This window comes from Triplophysa dalaica, chromosome 3 (assembly GCF_015846415.1).
Source record: "Triplophysa dalaica isolate WHDGS20190420 chromosome 3, ASM1584641v1, whole genome shotgun sequence".
Taxonomy (NCBI): Eukaryota; Metazoa; Chordata; class Actinopteri; order Cypriniformes; family Nemacheilidae; genus Triplophysa; species Triplophysa dalaica.
This window is the reverse complement of record NC_079544.1, coordinates 6,361,765-6,383,082: the sequence shown is the minus strand read 5'-3', so window position 1 is coordinate 6,383,082 and position 21,318 is coordinate 6,361,765. Positions and strand designations below refer to the sequence as shown.

Below are 21,318 nucleotides of genomic sequence, written 5' to 3'. Positions count from 1 at the left end.
TCTGTAGTAACTTTCCTGGTTCTAAAGACAGAATCAAATGCCACCAGTCGGGATCTAATGACCATATGGTGTTTGGTCTGCATTATGCGGCCCATACAGCGAGGCTGCGCTCTGGAATTATGGGTCGCACACTCAGTGGTATTGGCAGGAAGTCATCGCAAGTATCTTTCTCACAGAGGTAGAGGGAATAGACAGGGATTTGGCCTCATATTGGCCTCCCGGGAAAAGTGTCCGAGCTCATCAGGAAAGCCATTAAAAAAACAGTGGGCTTCCGACGAGGAAAGACGGAACTCTGGGGGCAAGAACCACACATGCTACAGGGGGGAAAATATGTGCCTGTTGATGACACACGCTGAGACAGCCAGACAAACAGAAGGAAAGAATGTGCGATCTCAACCCAGAGCCGATGAGAGAGACAATAACACAGCAGAGGTCGCAGATATGAAGCAGCTCGAATCGTAATATAAACTGGGAGAGGTTCCCTCACGGATGGAGTTCGGTTCCAGAGGGACGCAGATCAAATACTTTCGCAGTTAGTTGGAGCGGGAATGTATTACTCATACGGCTGTGTTACAAACTCCCACTTCCTGGGTTGGATGATGTGGGAATCATGTTCCACTCCGATTAACCAGTAGACCATCAAAGGCAAATGGACAGCCCAGATTTTCTTTTTCTATCTGTTTTTAGGAAAGTTGAAGAGATGTTACGATCAAGAACACAGAGAGTAGGATGGGCAGGATTTCTATAAACGTATGTTAGTTAATTGTGTTTATCCAATATTGGGCTTCCTTGAGTATTCCGTGGGGATTTAAAGGGCCAGAACAATAAATTACATCTTGGTGAGTGGACTGTATTATACCCAATGACTTACTGGAATAAACATTGACTGGAAGTGAATAATCCTGATACTATGCTAGTAAAAAGGTTCAGAAATAATTGTTTTGAAATGGGATTTCAATCCTTTCTACTATAATATAGAAGCTGTTCACACACCAGTCATTTGGTTAAAATAAGTTTATTAAGTTCAGTTGTTAATAAAAGTCACAGTAAAAATTGTCATTCTTAAGCAAACAGTTAAAATACACAAAAAACTGCCTGGCTGCTCAACAGTAGGGAACATGGTAGAAATGAATTCAGCTCATCTCTGTTAGGGCGGCACCACAACAAAGACGTTTTATTAGAATCTAAAGGCCACACAACTTTAATTCTAGTCAAATAAAATGTAAATAACAAAAACAATTAAGATAAAAACAGACTGTCAACAGTAGCTGCCACATGATACATGGCTATTCCCGTATTACAAAAACTGCGCAAGCGTCTGGTCAAATGTATTTGAGCGCTAATACTTTGGGTAGACACTGTCAAGCTTGCAACATGTTTTTGATTTGCTTGGCGGTAGTCTCGTCATTCAAATGTTTCGTTGTGTACCTGTGACACACAAAAGACAATAACCAGCTTGTGAGAATAATTTATTAGTGAATCAGACTGAACTACTTGTGCTGTATATTCAATAACTGTGTTCAGACATTAATAATGCAATGAGATTACCTGCTGAACAACTACCAAATGTATAAAAGAAGGCCATTCACAAACCTGAGCGCATTGAGAAGCCCCTCCACACTGTTGGGCGGCTGATATCGCAGTACCCTAATACATCCTTTCATCTATATCATATAAAAAGGAGAGTTATGTCTTCATATAAAAAAGTACTGAACATGGAATATAGGACTTTCATGATATCAGATTTTCAACACAAGGTTACATGGAAATTATTAGCGCAATGTCTATTGAAATTAGTTTTGAAAATAAAAAAATATTACATTATATTATTATTATATTTAAAAAAAAACTACATTTAACAGAGCTGATGTTTTATTTTACAGAATTTTGATAAACTTGTGTATTTTTGAAATGCGTTAAAAAATGTAAAACTACACAAACATATCATTTTACTTGTTTTTCTACGGTTATGTTTTCAGTCAAATTTATCTTTAATTTAGTTTATTTAGCATTTTATCCTTTTTGATCAATGAATCACTTTCAAATTACGATTGTATGGAGAAACCATTGTGGCTCTCAAAGCAAAATTTTAAACAGGTGCTGAATTATTTATGATATTATCATATTATCATGCAGAATGAAACTGTTTTGATCATCACAATTTTAAATATCACAGTCACTGTCAATACTGGTAGAGTTGGTTTCATTGGATGTACGCACCTGGTCCTAAGTTAACTTACAGTCTCTATTTGGTTATCGGTCTGGCTAGTGGCTGCACACAATTTATTTCATGTTTAATCTATATTCATATTTTATTGTATATTAATAGACTCAATTAAAACTACCCAACAGTTATTGATTCTTTGCAGAGGTTTACTGGAAGTTAAGTTTGGACGTTTAACGTTTAGTTAAACGTTTATATTGATGCTGCTGAAACCTGTCTATATCCTGACCCCCCCTATTGACCTTTGATCACAATGAAAATTGGACTCACATCGATTTTTGAGGATTTGACGAAGGCTCCGGCAGGATGGACGTAGTCATACAGAATGATCACACCCACCATCACACGCAGACAGAAAGAAACAGTGTCCTCACTAGCGAAGCGACTGCGGTACTCCCTGATCAATACACACACACACACACACACACACAGGGATGAAATTACAAGTTACAACCTGCTACACGATGAAACAGAAGGGACGATTAAAAATAGATGTGTCGACTTACGGTGTCTCTAACATGACTTTACAAACGCTTGCCATTGTACACAGACAATCTGTCGTGTTCTCTACTGGTAACTCTGCATGCTGATCACAGAAAGCATCAGTTAGTTAAAGGACACTAAAAGTAATGCAGTTTAATTCTTGGCTCAAACTGTAATTAATTCTTGGCTCAAACTGTAATTATATTGGTTACCGTGTATTATATTGGTGTAAATAAATGAGTTAGATTCGGACAAGCCTTTAAATTCTGTAGAAATACAACCACCTACCTTTGATACAAATTTAGTTGTGGCATCGCTTAACGTTTTCAGCATGGGCGTGGCATTGGCGTAAAAGAGAGACATGCGATTGGCCAGTTCGTTGTCAACCTCATTATGCTCCTCTGCCTTTACAAAAAAGACAACATAGATCATTTTGTTAATACTCTTAATGGCAACAATCTATATCATTCGAAAAAGGGTCAGTTAAGCCACTTTGGGAGGTAATGTACAAGCTTTTCCTCGCTCAGCTTTACTCAAGTGGTTAATCAGGAAAATGGAATCGAAACTGGGCATTGAGATGTGCTGAAAAGGCAGTTTAGCGCCAGTCTCGAAACATTTCATTCATTACAGTATGCTAAAATCAAAATGTAAATCCTGCTTTAATCCGCAGACATGCCCAGAATTCCTAATACATGTTCGTCCGGAGCTGAGCAGACGTTTCTTGAGATAAAAGGCGCCGTCATAATTATTCCTCGCAGAGAGTGCTTTTAATTGCTGAGGCAAGGTCACAATCCTCTGTGTCGACCCCTATTGAGACCCTCCCTGATGATACAGCACCTGCTAATGAGACTCAAGTCATTTACACGCTCAACCATCTCAACGTCAGCAGAGCACGCTTGCTCTGCGTCAGCCAAAACATGAAAGATCGCAAAGCGAGACGTACAAAATAAATGCAGCAAAATTGTAAGAGATGCCGAGCGTGAAATGAGAGCGATGCGTCACATTTGTCTGAGTCAGGATTTGCTCTTCTGTCACTAATGATCCGGACCATCAGAGAACAGAAGTGCTCTCTTTAACCCCCATGACAAGGGGGAACGGGGCATTTCAAAAACATATGCCCTGCGATAATGAGACGGATTTGCATGGAGAGCGAGATCCGGATACACTCACTGCTTGATTGTTGATCCGCATGCGACTCAGGGTTCTTCTGTAGTAGCTGAAGTCATTCTGGATGGCCGGGTTGGTCATCTGACAAGAGAGAAGGTGAGCGTTAAAATGCCGAACTGGCAGCTGAATGTGGGCATTATTAAACTTTTCACTAGTAGACAATGAGAAATGTGTTCATCAATATTTAACTCACATTGGATATGTGAATTCAAGCAAGCAATTACAAAATGATACAGGCATATGGACATTTTATCTATCTTTGGGTTTGTTGGCAGGCCTCATCATTAAAATAATGAAAAAAATTACAGATTCTCTGGATTTTCCATTAAATTGACTAATTAGTTGCAACTGGACTTTGTATGACATTAGTTCAACTAATGAGATGAATCGTGTTCCTGCTGAGTTAACTAATGAGACAGAAAATTGAGTGGTTTACGAAGCAATTATATCAGACATTTCCAATAGCATTGAGTGCGTTTACATATTGAGTGCGTTTACATGCACAAAATAAACAGAAATCTATCAAATATCAGCGTATCAATAAACCGGCTACGCGGAAAACCGCATTCAAATGGAAATTTGAGAGTTGTCAGGTTTCTCGCGTGCAGTGATGTCAGTATCGATGATAACTAAAAATGCCACGGGAAATCGGTCAGAAGCTATATTTTATTTGATCTCTTCTCACGTCAGCAGTACCTAACGAAAGTTTTTCTTTTTTTCTACATTAACGCAAACGGCCTTTTATGCGCTATTTCGCCGCTACTTCCGTTTAAGACTTTTACTATTTACGCTGTCAGACATTTGCACATAAATCTCAAGAGTTTGACAAAAAAAATGTCACGGCCATAACAGCCCACCTATATTTCCAAGTAGTAAGAAACCGTTAAGTATTCCATTTGAGATGATATACTACCCTTCATACACTAGATCAGTGGTTCTCAAACTTTTTTGGCTTAAGTACCCTTTTTATGATTTTTCCCCTTGACTAGACAACCACATTTTACTTTAAAATTCAGTGAAATGAGAGTCAAACAGTTATTATATCTAAATTTATTTTCTATGCATCTTTGTGTAGTCCTAATTTCATATAAAAGAAAATTTTCATTATTTATTCCTAAATGTCAGTTTCTCTCACGTACCCCCTGCAGTACCGCAAAGTACTTCTGAGGGTACGTGTACCCCCATTTGAGAACCACTGCACTTGATGGTAGAGTGCATAGAGCATGTCATTTTGGTCACACTATTGTGTTTTTTCTTTAATTTTCTTTTAAAATTCCAAAGAGTTTCTGTTTAAATTGAATAATAAGAGAGACATAATCACACATATTTGTCACCATGTGGAGTTTGGTAGAAAAAAAATGCTAGTTTAACTTCTGGTGGTGCATTTTCCATTTCCACTTCCATTTAGGCATTTAGCAGACGCTTTTATCCAAAGCGACTTACATTGCTTTTATCCTCTACATTTTACATAGGTATATGCAATCCCCTGGGATCGAACCCACAAACTTGCGTTGTTAACGCAATGCTCTTACCACTGAGCTACAGGAAAGCTATTTTCCATTGAGGAAAAGTCTTTTGACATAAGCTGGATCTGATGTTTCTCAGTAGATGTTTCTGTATGTTTTTGAGTGTGTGGGTTACACCAGTGGGCATTGCCCACAACTATTCATAAACCCTTAACCTTTCATTCTAAATTGTCATTGTCAAGCAAAAATTTGGACGTGAAATCCACAAAAAGACACGCAGGTGTGAAATAATGACAACCTCTTTCTTCCACATGTTTTCTACTCAATACTCTACTGTAGCTCTCTTTCTTGTGTTCCCTCTTGACGTCCTGTCACGCTTCCTATCATCTACTTGACTCTTCTGATTCCTTCTCTGCTCTACAATTCCCACAGACTTCCTTCTTGCCCGCTGTCACGTCTTTTTATGATCATTCATTTATTGGAGGCTTCACTACAGCTGTATGGATGAATCACATTACGAAGTGATGGAGCACAAGACCTCTGTGTGACCCGTTGTTGCCTGCTTACCTTCAGCTCATCGAACCTCAGCGTGAAATGCAGGATCTCGGCGAACTGCCTTGCCAAGGCCTGCTCTTGCTCCAGATGTTGCGTCGGACTGCAGCGCGCGCTGGTGAGGAATTCCAACAGGTCTTGAAGACCGTCTTCTACAGGACATACAGATGGAGAGAAAGACCCCCTGATAAATGTTTATGACTATGGTGATTGTTAGAGGTACAAATAAAGCTCGGAAAGACTTGAGTTCAGATGGCCATCTGATCAAGCCTCTGGTGGATAAACACAGATGTGTGTTTGACAGAGAGATGTTAGACCTTTGATGTTTAGATCTTTGAGCAGAGAGCGCACACACTGGCTGCTGTTTATGTGTGATTTAGGGCCATGTCAGGTTTAATTAGGCCGTGACCTATTTCTCAACATCAATCCCTCCATCTGAATCACTCCGACCCACCGACTTATAAAAACACACAGTATTAAACACATCTTAAATATAAAATATATTGATGATGGTACATAAATATGCAAACGTTTGTAATTATTTAACAAAACAACGGTCTAACATGAATTAACAGGACATGCTGTAACAATATACTGTATTTTTTTTTTTTTGGAGCACCGTATAAGATTGTATAAGACGTTTTTACATTTGACCTACATTAGGATGACCATATGTTGCTTTGTCCCGGAAAAAGGGCACGAATCACCCTGAAATACACTATGAAGCCAAACGCTGTGACAATATGTACGTTTGACAGATTTAATAGCAGAACTTTTCAGACCCACTGTAATGTCCAGCCCAAGAATCAACACATACAATAAAGCCGTCATATGTTTCAAATCTTCATTAACTTCGTCAACTTGTCACTAAGTTATAGTAGATCTGGGGTGTATAAACAGCTTTAATGGCGATGAAGAGAGCTGCATTTTACTAGATGTGGTAGAAGAAATTGGTCTTGCTCAAGCAGTGTGCTAATCCAATTATAATGCACTACTGCTCTGTCTCGGGCTGGTCTCCCGTGAACATGAACATTTCATCAGAACTGAACTGAAGGATGGAGTATCTTAATCCTAAAACGTGACTCGTAATTGTTGTTATGACTTGCATTACTAGAGTGAAGGCAGGATCAAACCGCCTCTCCTGTAAGATGAAAAATGCCGACACAAACAACACAAAACAAAACCATAATAAATCATCATGAGGTAGAAACTGCAAGTAGCGTAATTTCAGTTCCCTCATTGCATTATTGAGAAAGGTCTGTATAACATAAAATGTTATTAAAAGGTTCTCCAGAATACTTCATTCTGATTGGTTAACGGTATCAGGGGATGCAATACGATTTGTTTATTTGCCCCTGCAATAAAAATTGCATCACTACGCTGTCAATTTGATTTTGTATAATAACCGACAGCATATTAAACTGAAATAAATAGTTCATATTCATCCATCAATCTATTTGTTAGGTAACTATAGAAAAAGACCCTGTAGGGCAGGGCTCCTCAAATCTTACCCTGGAGGGCCGGAGCACTGCAGAGTTTTGCTCCAGCCCTGATCAAACACACCTGAGCAAGCTAATCAAGCTGTTCAGTATCGCTAGAAAATCACAGGTGTGCAAGTTTGATCAGGGTTGGATCTAAACTCTGCAGTGCTCCGTTCCGGGTTTATTTTGCGACAATGATGAGTTGATTGTATATTATCCTTTACATAGCCGACTGCTGACTTGACATGCTGTAAAGTGTCATATAGCGAAAACTGGGAGTCAGGGCAGAAATAAGCTCAGAGCAGCCACTAATCTAAACGCTAAAATGGTAAATGGGTCAGTGGACCATATATCCCCGTGAGGAATCATTCAAGCAAGCTAAGCGACTTCTAAACTGGGACTATAGATGGAGTTCATTAAAACAATCTCTCATTTATCACCTGCGACTCTAGGGAAAAACAGTAGTATTATCATGTATAGTTCTTGTGTATTGTGCACTTTTAAAGAACATAACAACATACCCAATTTGAGTGAGAACTCATAAAACTTCTTTAGTTTGCCCACTAGTGGAACCACAGCGTTCCACGCCCCCTCCTGCACGCGCTCGTCGTTCGGATGCTGTATGGCCTGAGGGAACAACATACACAGTCAAACACGACTGGGGATATGGAAACATTTTTACAACATAAGCAGGAACAGAAATGTAATGAATTGGGGAACTCGCAACCGTTTCACACCACAAGCATGCGCAGCGGGCGTTTATCTGGGTATCAACTGTGCACACAATTGGCACGCATAAGCAGCTTATTTTCTCTCAACGGTTATAACTGTCCGTTTTAAATAACCATTTTAATAGCCGTTATAACAGGAAGCACTCATTGTTGTTTGATTAAATCTCTCTTATCTCTGTTTTGCAGCAGAAAGCACAACGTGAGTCTATTGCTGTAATGTACTGCTTATGAAAGCACTGGCTGATGTCTGGAAAGCCTGAAATGCATTATGGGTGCTGTACTTACCTGTCTGATGGCTTCACCCGCTCCGCTGTAAGACTGCAGGTCGTGTAGTATGCTCACAGACTCTTTTAACACCGTATTGACCTCCTCCCATACTCTCCTCTCTGCTTCTGTGGGCTTGGCATCTGAGGAGCGGAGAAAATGCGGAGGCGAGATCAGCTGAATTCTTACAGTAGAGCCCATGTCGGTATCTTCATATTCATGATAGTAATCTTTGGTCGAGTCTGCTTCTGTGTAACAGGTGTTTATTTCTGGCATACCAATAGGTCATTACTAGTAAGCAAGTGATAAGACAGATTTTAAATGTTTGGTGTGTTTTAAAAATAGATGTCGTACACATTAACATGGCACATCTTTATCTACTACAAATTACATAATTTGTTTTTTCATTGTCTCGTAGCACGTCTGTTATGGGAAAAGACAGACGTTTTAATGTGGATGAACTTTCTGCATGACATACCACACAAGTGAGCTCACAAAGTAAACCACTTAGCAACGTGTTTATCAGTATACAGCTGCAGAAAAAATGAAAAGACTTTTTACAAATGCTCATTTACTCAGCGTTTCTAGATGTAGTAGAAGTGTCAGATGAATTTCAACAAAAATCAAAGCCAAGTCATCAGCAATGTGAATGACTGACAGCATGACAAGACACAAGACAAAACATTCTGTTATATTGCCTAAAAGTGAATATGAACTTGTTTTCTTTGCAGTAAGGATCTGAAAAAAAACATAGCATCTTTCTGTTATTTTCGCCTGTTTCTCCAGTTTTCGTTTTCTGCAAATAAATGCAGATAGAAACGATACATTTATTTGATATTTGGTGGAAATATTGTTAGTAGTTCACAAAATGAAACGAAAATGAGCATTTTACCTAAACACATACCATTATTAGTACATTTAAAAAAGAGGTCTCTGAAATTGTCTCTTATTTTTTCACGTGGCTGTATGTATACTATGTATACTATGTATATGCCAGCTAGGCTGCAATGGGTGTTGATTTTTTGCTATAAGAATCATTTAAAGAGATATTTCTGTAAATATTAAAATAACAATGGATGCGAAACTAGAAAATTGGCAAAGTGCATATAAAAAGTAAAACTTTTTAACTCGGCATACATGATCTTTAATAATCCACTTGCAAAAGCCAATCATGCTAAAAAATGACAATTTATTTATATAGCACAATTAATTTCAACTACAGTTGACCAATGTGCTTTCCAGTAAGGGACACAGACAAGAGGAATAGATGAAAAAAAAAGAACAACACATCAATGAGAGAAAATCTTGAGAAAATAATAAAATAAATGTCTTTAAACTTATTGAGAACAAGCTTGTCTTAATGATTGTTGTAAGGCGTTCCAGAGTCTGGGGGCAGCGACACAAAAGGCACAATCGCCCCTACACATAAGCCTTGACTTTAATTAAAACACACTATTGCATTCTAAACTCACAAGAAACAGCAAACATACAGTAACAACTGTAAACAATGCAGCAAAATATTAAGCAATGAGGCGGTAATGTGAATGATTCATTCATACTGTGGTGCATTCTGCACTGCAGAAATCTCAACACTTACTTTCAAAGTCCAGGAAAAAGTTTCCGCCATTGTTGTCAAGGTCTCGTGTGAGAACCTTGATCAGATTCCCCATTACGAACAGTGAGATCCCTAAAGGAGAAAATAAACAAAGAAAAAGATATTTGACAGATTTACTTTCATGCATTAGACATACGCTTCAGTCTAAATCAAGACAGAAACATCTCCATCTTTTGTGCTCATGTGGGAAAGTCCTGCAAAAATATATTCACAATGACATGAAGGTAGAGTCAATCCACACACATTAACAACTAAATGCTTGTCTTTATTTCGAACTGTGGTTTTAGAATCAGTCGGAAAAAATTTGCATTTGCATTACTGCTAAGTAACTCGCTCTCATAAAAAAGCTTCAAAGCAAACAGCATCATACTGCATTTGTACCTTAACTTTTACACATTAAAGTTTCCACTCATATGCAAAAATATGCAATGCCACTGACAGAACCGAAGGTGAGCAAGCCTCTTCAGATAGTTTTTATAAAAGTCAAAGGCAGGCTCTTAAAATGAATTTATGAAAGACCATGGTGCAGAGAAAGTGTAAATACTTCTTTTTTAAATTAGTTTTCTTTCAGTTCATATCACCTCAGTTTAAATAAATACTCCTTATAAATGTCAAATTTTGCACCAGATTTTCAAGTAACGAAAGGTGGCATACTGTGCATCTATATAGAAAAAAGTCATTTTATTAGTTTGCAATAAAACAAATGTATTTTGCGGCTCAGTTAGAGAATGAAAACATAGTTTGCAGCATTTAATCTGACGTAGATAAGACCTAATTTTTGTTTCTTAATATACAAATACCCTGCTCAAAAAAATGAAGGGAACACCGAAATCTCATTTCATATATCTCAATGACAGAAATATCCAGGTTAAAACTCTTCACTTACCTAGGCTACTTCACATAATGTTGTGAGAACAAAATAAAAAAGCTGAAATCATTACTGAAAATCACTGTAAAAAACGTAAAAACTGGCTGATTCAACTTGTTTGAACTTCATCACAGTAACTCATGTTAGTCAGTAATGTTCAAGGAACCACGTGCACTCCCAACAATATCTGGGCATTCTCCTGATGAGATGGCACACATGGTGTCCTGGGGGATCTCCTCCCAGACTATTATCAGAGAATAAGTGAGCTCCAGGACAGTCCATGGTGCTACTTGATGGCTATGAGTTTCTCAACGGAATTTAGATCTGGGACACGTGAGGGTCAGTCAATGGCATCAATGCCTTCATCATCCAGAAACTGCATACAGACTCTGACTCAGGAGGCCGAGCATTATCATGCATGAGGAAGACTCTGCACTGTACCAGCATAAGATCTGACGATTTCATCCCCATACTTTATAGCACGTGGAGGTGTGTAAGACCCTCCGAGAACGGTCCTCCGCAGACCACCCTTGCTGTTGCCAGACCACCCCTGAAGGGTACCTGTTGTCACTTTTATCTGCCCAAAAACTAGTGAAAATGGTTCACAATCACTTATGCTTTCTTACCGGGTTGACTAATGTTCCTGAAGGTCAACTGACTTGGTGTTATGCCGTGAATCAGGTGTTCCCTTATTTTTATGTACAGTATATAAAGGAATGGTTAAATTTAAATCGGGTGTGTCAGATGAGGCAGAATCAAAATGTGCAATACCAGGTCTCTCACCACACGTTTGAGATGCTTAGAAAATGAGAAGCCACCCAAACGCTGCCGCATTATCCTCTTGAATCTCACACACTCCCGACTGCAGGTTAATAGCTACAGAATGCAGAGAACGTCTAACAGTCATTGGGTGGATCCTACTGCAGGATCATGCCGCCCCCTAGCAGTCAAAGTGTTTCTCTAGCCCAAATCTGACACTCCAAAGCGACCCCTCCCTGCAGGCTGAGCTAAATCTGCTCAAATAAGAATCATATGTTCCCTGAAAAGAGTGCGTTCTCATTGTGATTCACCTTCTCTGACTGTCCAAGAGAGTCAGAGCTCCTGCGGTGACTTCGAAACGGCAAGAAAATTCAAACAATTCTGCCACGTAAACAGAGTGTCACCTCATCGAAGGACTTCTTCAAAGGACTCTTAACGTTGAAAGTATGTTAATAGGTCGATGCTGCGTCTCACTGACCTACAGTGCATACTTCCGAGCATGTGGGGGTGTGTTGTCTTTACATCTTGGCATAACCATGATCTCATGGCATTTAGGGCGGCCAGAAGGGCTAAACAGGCACGGCTGTATCTGTCTTGTACCCCCTAAGCCCCCCTGCCAGCTTTACACCCCTCAGGTGGGGGGGGGAGGATGGTACCATCTGAACCGAGGTTTCTCATTTGGCTACAACATACCCACCCTGGCATCCCATTGGCTGATGAGGGAGCAGGAACATTCTGCTGTTTCCATGGAGCCTAAAAATATTTTTCGACCCAAAATGTGCCGACAGCCAATTGGTGAAGAGCGCAGCGGCGAAGACGGGGAACAGTAGTAGTCAAACAGAGTTGAAAGGATTCGAATAAATGAATCATGAACGTGGAGTCGGATGATTCAAAAACAATCTAGGAATCGAAAGCGGAGCAGTTTTATCCTTCTCGAAGGTTTACAAAGAAGATAAAAATAATAAAACACACTAGCGTTCAATAACTAACTGAACAGTATAATAAAATGATAAAATGATCTGTACCACGTCTAGATCTCAGGTCTTACATCAGCTGTGTTGGTTTAAATGACAGTCTGACATTCTGGGTGTGGATGCAGTTTTGGTCCACTGCAGTACTCGTGCTTAAGCATGTGACAGCATGTGTGTCCATGTGCTCTCGCGTCTACTACTACTACTATCACCCAACCAGAGAGAATACAACCCCTCGCCCCCCCCCTCCCCTGTCATACGACACAGAGAGGGGAGGGACGTCACGTGCAGGCGGGGAGGGGAGGCGAGGCTCTGCGGTCTACGGTAGTCTGCGGCAGTGCGTCTCTTGACCTAGATTCCACCGTGACACGTCACACTGGGTTAACATTAACCCCAAAACGGCAGGACACGGACAGATACGCTGTAGGACGCCTCTAGGAGTCAAGACTGTCAACTTAACACGCAGAGCGCAGGCACGCACGCCATCGGCCACTAAAGCGCTGTGTGTTTATTAGAAGAAATGTTTTACCGCTTTTAGCACTTAAAGGGATAGTTTACCCAAAAATGAAAATTCTGCCATCATTTACTCAACACAAAGGAAGATATTTTGAAGAATGTCGTTAACGGGCCCCCATTCACTCGCATTGGTTTTGTATCCATATAATAGAAGTGAATGAGTGCCAGTCGCGTTCGGTTACCAACTTTCTTCCAAATATCTTCATTTGTGTTCTGTGGAAGAATGAAAGTCAAAAAGGTTTGAAATTACAAAAGGATGAGTAAATGATGACAGAAATTTCATTTTTGGGTGGATTGTTCATTTACTCACCCTAGTGTCTTTCCAAACCTGTATGACTTTATTTTTTCTGCAGAACACAAAATAAAATATTTTGAAGAAACGACACTTTCATTGACTTTCATTTCATGGACACAAAACCATTTCTCAATATATATTCAATATATATATATATATATATATATATATATACATACATACATACTATCATCAAATACTTATTTTTGTAAAATTGAGTGTAAATTCCAAGAAAGACTGCTAAAAAGTTGATTTGTGTATCTGTTTATCCTCATAATGTAAGACAACATATCTGTTTGGGGAATTTAGTGGTGGACAATTATATTTTTTTTAATAAAAGAATTTACATTAAAAAACTATTGTTTTATATAAAAAGTTTTCTTTAAGATTAAGATTTCTAATTAATCAAAATTTAATTATATACAAAAATTATATGGAAAAACATTGTTTACAATAGTTCATTTTATATATTTTAAATACATCACAGCTCCACCAATGGTGTGAATTTTGGAACAGGACTTTTTTTGGTAAGACTTAAAGCCTTTAGGTATAATGCATTATTAATGGTTTTTAAATGGTATGATGCATTATAATTGTTCTCAATGTGTGTTGTAATACATTCAATGTTGTTGTAAAGAATTATAACCAAAATAAAAATGCGAAGTGAAACAATAAGTATTATATTGTATAAACTGGTCAAATTCATGAGACATTATTAGGTGCATAACAAGGCATAATTAATCCATTAAAACTACTTTTATAATGCATTATACATATATGCTTTAAGTAAAGTGTAACCAATTTTTTTTGCACTTGCCTTTGCTGACTCACACACTTTACCTTTACGTACAATAACAGGAAGACTGCAAAAATCTTGTATACAACCCCTCTCACATGTCAAGGTGACCCACCACCACCATTTACTCAAGCAAACAGAGTTGTTAACGTAGCTCGCTGAAGGGAAAGCGCCACTGGCACGTGTCCTGAATAGACAGACTACACATCGACACGGCATGCATAGCACTGAACCCATGAGCCACAAACATAAAAGGGTCACTTCTCTATCCGCTGTATGACGGACATTCTGACATCTGCTTCCTTCCTCACACTATTGAATCTGGGTGTCCTTTGATATTTATTATAAAAAACACTTTGTTTAATTAGCGATGACACTGCTGGTGAAAATTTGTCTATTATGAAACAATATGCATGACCCATTACGACTTCTCCTGGAATATCTCGTAATGCTTCAGAGCAGGTGTTCTTTACATTTGCAGTTGTATGAGATCTAAATGTGTCTGACGAACTTCACATGAACCCAAGAAGAAATCCCCTCTACACTGGCAAACCATCCCTGCCCTGCCTCTGTGTGATCACGGATGAGACATTGAGCCCCTCTGCCCACAAGCCAAAAGACAACAACCATCATCATCATCCACTGCCGCTCTCCACAAGCCCCGGAGGACAATAATAGAGGTGTTACTTACAAGTTCTGAGACATTAAATCCATATACATTTAGATGGTAATAAATGTAATGCTTAGATGATTTGTTTAATATTGTTTCTTTCAAGATTTGGCTTGAGAAAAAAATCTTCCAGCTTGTATGACCTTGATAGTATTATGGTTATCCTATCTACTTCATTTAATGGGATCGAGGGTGACTGTGGAAGGTTTTTACTGCCCCCTGGTGGACATTAGATGTTATGGCATCTGGCTTTTCTGATTTTACCAAGTGAAAGATCTTCTTGAGTCATCATCATTGTTGACCCTTGGACATTTCAATCAACCAATCAGGTTTAAGGGATAATTTACAGTTCATTGAGGTTTAAGGTTAAAACCAGGGTTACGTGGATCCACACCATTGTTATTTTTTGAAGCTGGTTATTTAAGTCGGTTAGTGACATCTGAACATGAGATTAGAAGCATCAAAGTTTGCAAAGCATCATCATTTTACAGAACGTCCTTTACCTTATGTAGAATGATTGTATGTAGAAAACAGGAAAATCACAAAACATGACTGTAGCAGAGGTTGAGCCAGACTTTTTTATTGGCATGTAAAAATCGGTCATAATCTATTATTACCCGATACTATGGTGTAAGGTAGTGTTACGTTATTAGCATCTTCATGACGTCATCACGCTTTACTTGCATTTACTCTTGGAACTTTCTGTATTTTTATACAACTGAATGCCGTTATTATTTATATATGTCATGTTTCGGTTGTCAGACATAAAATAATAATTACAGACAAATGTTTATGTTCATGGTCAGTCAAATGACAGGTGCTTTAAATGGTAATATTTACTCTCTCATTCAAGTAAGCTGCGAATATGCTGTTTCTGCCGCTCACTGAACAGAGAAAATGCCAAGAGAGACATTTTTTCCAAACACTGAAAGTGAAGGTTTATCCAAAAAGACGCATGTCGCTTTTCTGAAGGAAAAAAATCTCTAACAAACGCACCACTGTGGCTTTTTTGTGTGCATGCACGCGACGCGGGAGTCTGTGACAGATGCATCTGCACCGCGAGTCTGACCGCACAAACGTTTAAAACGGACCAGGGATTCTAAGAAGTGATGGGCAAATATCAGTTTTTCCTTTACCATCCGATCGCGATACCTGATTTGTAAGTATCGGCCGATCCCGATCCCATACTAGATGCTTTTTCCTGATCAGTGTAGAATTGCATACATGTTATTGCATTGAACAAAACTATAATGTATTTATGAAAGTTAACTGAACATAATGATATATGCTTGGTATCTGTAAAAACACTCATTAAGTACAGATACTTGAAAATGAACATGAGTGAAAGTGAAAATACTTCACTACGGTTCATCTCTACTCTAATGTAAAGTGGCACAAAGGGGCCCATGCCCATCCCGGGTGCAGAATGTTGCGCTCAAGGTATCTTCTTCTCTACACTTTTTTTTCTTCTGAAGTTTATAAGTCACAACACAAAGGTAAGAGATATGATATGTTTTACATAAAGTTCATTGCATCTTCCAACAGTTTACTGAGCCTTTGAAAACAGAGTTATTGTATGTGAGCGACACGTTTTACTCAGACCGCTTCCAATGCTTTAATCTAAGACACCCATCAGGGATTACCAACTTCAGCAAAATACAGTACTTTTAAACAAAACCAAAGACTATTATCTAATGATTATGCAGAATAATTAAAACATTGGACGTCTTGGAAAGAGTAGCGTCCTGATTGTCACCGAACACTAGACTCAATGTGGTTCTCAAATGGAGGTATTTTGGGGCACTGCAGGGGGTACGTGAGAGAAACTGACATTTAGGAATAAATAATGAAAATCAATAAATTATGATAAAAGTATTTTTATATAAAGTTAGGACTACACAAAGATGCAAAAAAAAACGATATAATAACTGTTTGACTCTTTTTTCACTGTATTTTCAGTAAAATGTTGTTATCCGGTCAAGGGGTACTTGGCTTGAAAAAATCATAAAAAGGGTACTTTCTCCTCACATAAAGCTATCGCATGACATTGGAAAATATACAAATTTAGCGCATGAAAACAATTAAATCAGGTACCTTATAGCTTATCCTTCTTAAGATTGATAATATTATTCAGCACCGGATCGTATTTTGGATCGTCCCGCCACTTCTGATACCCGATCCAGCCAAAATGTCCTTATCGACGAGATACCGATCAAGAGTATCGGGATCGTCCCACCCCTTATTCTAAGTAAATTGATGAATGGGAAACACACGTCCGTAAGTGCTTTCAGGACTGGGGTAGTAGCCTACGATCACGCTCTAATGAAGGAAAATTACAAATTGCCTTATTGCAATCCATCAAAATGACGGGCGGCCTTCAGAAATTTCCGTCACTGGCAAAAATTGGTCAATGGCAGATAATTTTCGGTTAACGAGACACCTGGACATTCAGCTGGATTTTCACAGCCATGGTCACATATGAAACTTTGCAACCAAATAAATTGAAAAGCATCTGTACTGTAACAAACATGTTTGGAGATAATGGTATACAACATCTTTCGATTATTTAAAGCTGCAATTCATAAATTTTGCCTGTCTAACGCCATCAATGTTTGAAACATAAAATGCATGATACCGTAGTTTTTTACGTGGTTTATAAAAAAAACTGTCATTTCCTGTAAAATCTACCCATGCAGCTCGAATTATAAACCATTAGCATGCACGCCTATCGCAGAGAATATTGGTAAGGAAATAGTTTTTAACACTGAAGTATGCAATTTTACAGTAACAGATTTTTGTTTATTTAAACAAAAAAGGTTTTGACTGCAGCTTTAATGACAGAATAGTCAAAATGAGCAATATGACAGGCAGAGACAAAATTCAAGTAGAGTACAGGCAATAAAGAAGTTAAAACAGTATAACAAACTATTTTTTTTTCGGTTGTACAATATATTATTGGCTAAATCAGTATCCGCCGATAAATTGTTTATTGTATTGTTATCATGTGGGCACGATAATAAAATCAGGTTGATATAATAAAGTGTATATATTATGAATAAATTGCACACTGCTCAAAGTAAAATACAGAACAGTCAGTGTGCTTCTGTCATGATCATTCACTTACTTTTATAAGCAAAACATTGTTGGTGCAGGTAATGTAGGTATAGTATGTAGATATAAATAAATGTGTAAATTATAGAAACAAACACATATTGTTTGAAGCCGATTCCTGTCTAAATGCTTTCTATCTTATAAGTTATAACCCGTTCAACTTGTGACTATTGAAAACACTTTCATAAGTTTATAACTGGAAGAACATCTATAATTTGTTTATCAAATAAACATTTTACCACTAAAGTTTGAAAGTTAAAGGATCTTTAACTAGTGCGTTGTAGGCTTGATAAAAGCAACTGCAAACGTGATATTTTTCTGCAGTCAATGTTTTGAAATAAAAGCAGTTGTTCACTTATTGCCTTTTGTTCCAGGCATAGAAAAAAATGTATATTAATAGATACTACATCGGCCAATCGGTTATTGGCTTCCAACATTTAAGAATTGTCAGATATCGTTTTAGGCCAAATTATACATATCGGTGCATCCCTACTTTGACTATTTTCATCCTATGTACTTTTCATTTGCCCTCAAGTAATTTAGATTAACAGATGGATCAGAAACGGCACCCACAGTGCTTAAGAGAAAGATGCAGAAATATCTTAATATGGGATGAGTTTTTAATTATTTTTTTATGTCTGGCAAAGTGGGTTCATCCCGTCAATTAAAAGATCTAAACAGCGTAAAACAATGTAATCACATACATTTGAGATCAATACATTAGTCAATTTCTCAATCTCTGATGGAGTTGGGTTTTGACAAACCTTTTGACCTTTTGTCCTCTTACTTTGCATTTTGTGTCAGTTTTGTGCATCAAAACGTCAAGCGTTGTACCGGAACAAAGCTATTTCTGTTTGCAATGAAACAGTGTTTGCATTGAGTCCAAGTGCTAAATTTACATTTACATTTAGAAGACGCTTTTATGCCAACTTACGACTTACAGAGATACAGTGCTAGTCTGCTAGATCATTGAACAACTAACAAGAATACTTCGCACTAAAACCAAGATAAACTTTGACACAGCTCTGTTTCCTCTATCTTAAACACATTTTTTTTTGGTGCTCATTAACAAGACTTCTGCATGCACTGGCTGTTGAAGTGCTTTTGGATTCACTTCTCTATTCCTCAAACAAACTAAGCCGCATGGAAAAACGCCACAGGCTGAAACAGGAGAAAGCTAACGTGAGCGGCAGCTATTGGGCCTGTATGAACAGGCATCTCCTGGCATGACAGCACAGGTGTTTCTCCTCTCCCTGCTGCTGTAAAAATCACACATGAAGGGGATTCTTAGTGTTTAAATATTGTTGTTACATCTTTAATGAGTTACCGTCAATATTGAAAATGTTTCTGTTCCGTACTGTGTATGTGAAAAATAGAGCATTCGATGCTTAAATGCCTATTTTTGATAAATAAATAAAAAGGAACAGGATTTTTTCTAAGGATTGAAAGAGGTTTTGCATGTGCCCCCTTTTAAATGAATGCATCGGGCGCAGCTCTTGATCTGTCAGTAAAGCATTCAAATGTGTTTTAAAAAAGCGTTTAACCACAGAATGGTGATGACTTTCAGTTAAAGACTGATAAAGCAAGCCTCTCAAGCGACAAAGCATAACCAGGAAGTTGAAGAAATATCTTTAAAAACGGTTCCCACCTTTAAAGGCGCGAACTGAAAGGAAGATGTAGCTCACTATACGTTTTAAAGCATTTAAATGCATATCAAACACGACAGATTTCTTGTATTCAGCGTCTTATTTCTACAGATCTTCAGTTGCGTGGTGCAAAACGAAAGCACGGCGTGGGAAAAGAAAAACACTGAATAAAAAAACATAAACACTATTATATAATAAACAGACTGAAATCTTAGTTTGCAGCTGCGTCAAATATCGTGGTACAGTATGGTTTGAAGAGCTTTGTGCTTCAGTTAGTCACACATGCCTTACGGGCATATAAAGTGCCCTCAGACCAGCCTCCAGCACACAAGAATGTTCATCTTATGACAGAAATACAGTCACACCGCCACCTGAGATTGCCTGCACTGAAAGCTACTGTTTAACATCTCAAGACCAGCAGGTTGTTGCTTTCTTTACTGCTGTTTACAAGCAACAAGTGATTTACAATGCTGCTATATCTACATTTTCACTTAATCCGACGTGCACACATTCTGGTTGATAAATGCTGACCACAGTAGGAGGTCAGAAGAAACAGTGCAGTGTCAATATTTAGACTTCATGTGCTTAATTAAAACCGGTGGCTTTCCACAGTACATGTGTACTACGATGACGTAGTACACGTGCAGAAAAACAAAACGTTTGCGTACATGCAAAACATCTCGGTAGGATTTTAAATAGTTTAAAGTCAAAACGAATGGACTTGTTGTGACGCAATGATGTCAGAGTAACAATTTGATCCGCTATTGGAGGTCCAAAAAAGCATTTGTTACATAAAAATGAACAACAAGCATTACGACATGAACGCACGTGGGAAAATCTATGAATTAAAACTATCCTCGGCCGTATGAGAAACTTTCTCAGTCTGCTGTGCATTGAAATGCGTGTTTTGTATAAACAAAATCAGGAAGTGGCATGATCTATTTGAACAGAGAGGAAGTCTAGCACCCTTGCTTTTGTTCATCCGAATTATCTCCGTTTCGTGAGAAAATGTATTTTTTCTCTCTCCTTAGCATGAAAGTTATAAGAAAATACACAACTGAAAAGTCTTAAAGTTAAATGTATGACGCAAGAGACATCATCTCCGTTCATTCTGCTGAACTAAGTCTGAAGTGAACACACCTCGCCAAACGCATTGGCGCTCATACAAGCGTCACGCGAAGCGAAAGTTCAACGTTATTGGCATTAAATGGCGTATCTTGAGTTCAAAGTATAATTCACGTTTCTTTCGGTTTAGTTTCATGTATACAGTAGTGATTTTAGCCCGCGGATATCTTTAACAGAGACTCACCTGAGTTGAAGGAAACTCAACTCATTCGCCGCAGGTGTCACATTGGGGAGCGCAAAACTGTCGTAAATATAAAAAACACGCTTCTTACCTTAATTTCCAGTCAATCCAGTGAGATGTAAATATCGGGAAACGCTGCAGATCACTCTGCTCAGCGGATCATTGTGAAGATTGTGGCGTGTGTCTACATTTTCCGTTTTGGCCAATCACAAGTGTTGCGCTCGCGTCAGACGCGCGGCGTGCGCTCGACGCGACGACGGGAGCGCTACACAGGCTCGTGCGTTTCAGAGGCTGTGCCCGCGACTATAAAAGGCATTGATTCAAAACAGAGAAAGAGGAAGCGAAGAGTTACTCTGTCTGTGGTGAATGGTGTCGCTTTTTGGTCGTGCTTTAAGTA

The 21,318-nt window shown here is 38.5% G+C and overlaps 1 protein-coding gene across 1 annotated transcript; it reads right to left on the bottom strand.

Moving 5' to 3' along the window:
- Positions 1-999: 999 nt before the first annotated feature.
- Positions 1,000-21,173, bottom strand: fam49ba (family with sequence similarity 49 member Ba). Its single transcript, XM_056744381.1, has 11 exons — positions 21,013-21,173; positions 9,966-10,055; positions 8,390-8,511; positions 7,895-8,000; positions 5,908-6,044; positions 3,878-3,955; positions 2,996-3,112; positions 2,731-2,810; positions 2,495-2,621; positions 1,594-1,664; positions 1,000-1,428 (listed from the first exon to the last, which is right to left on the bottom strand). The coding sequence occupies exons 2-11, from the start codon at positions 10,036-10,038 to the stop codon at positions 1,362-1,364; spliced, it is 978 nt and encodes a 325-aa protein (XP_056600359.1). The 5' UTR covers positions 10,039-10,055; positions 21,013-21,173; the 3' UTR covers positions 1,000-1,361.
- Positions 21,174-21,318: the final 145 nt, after the last annotated feature.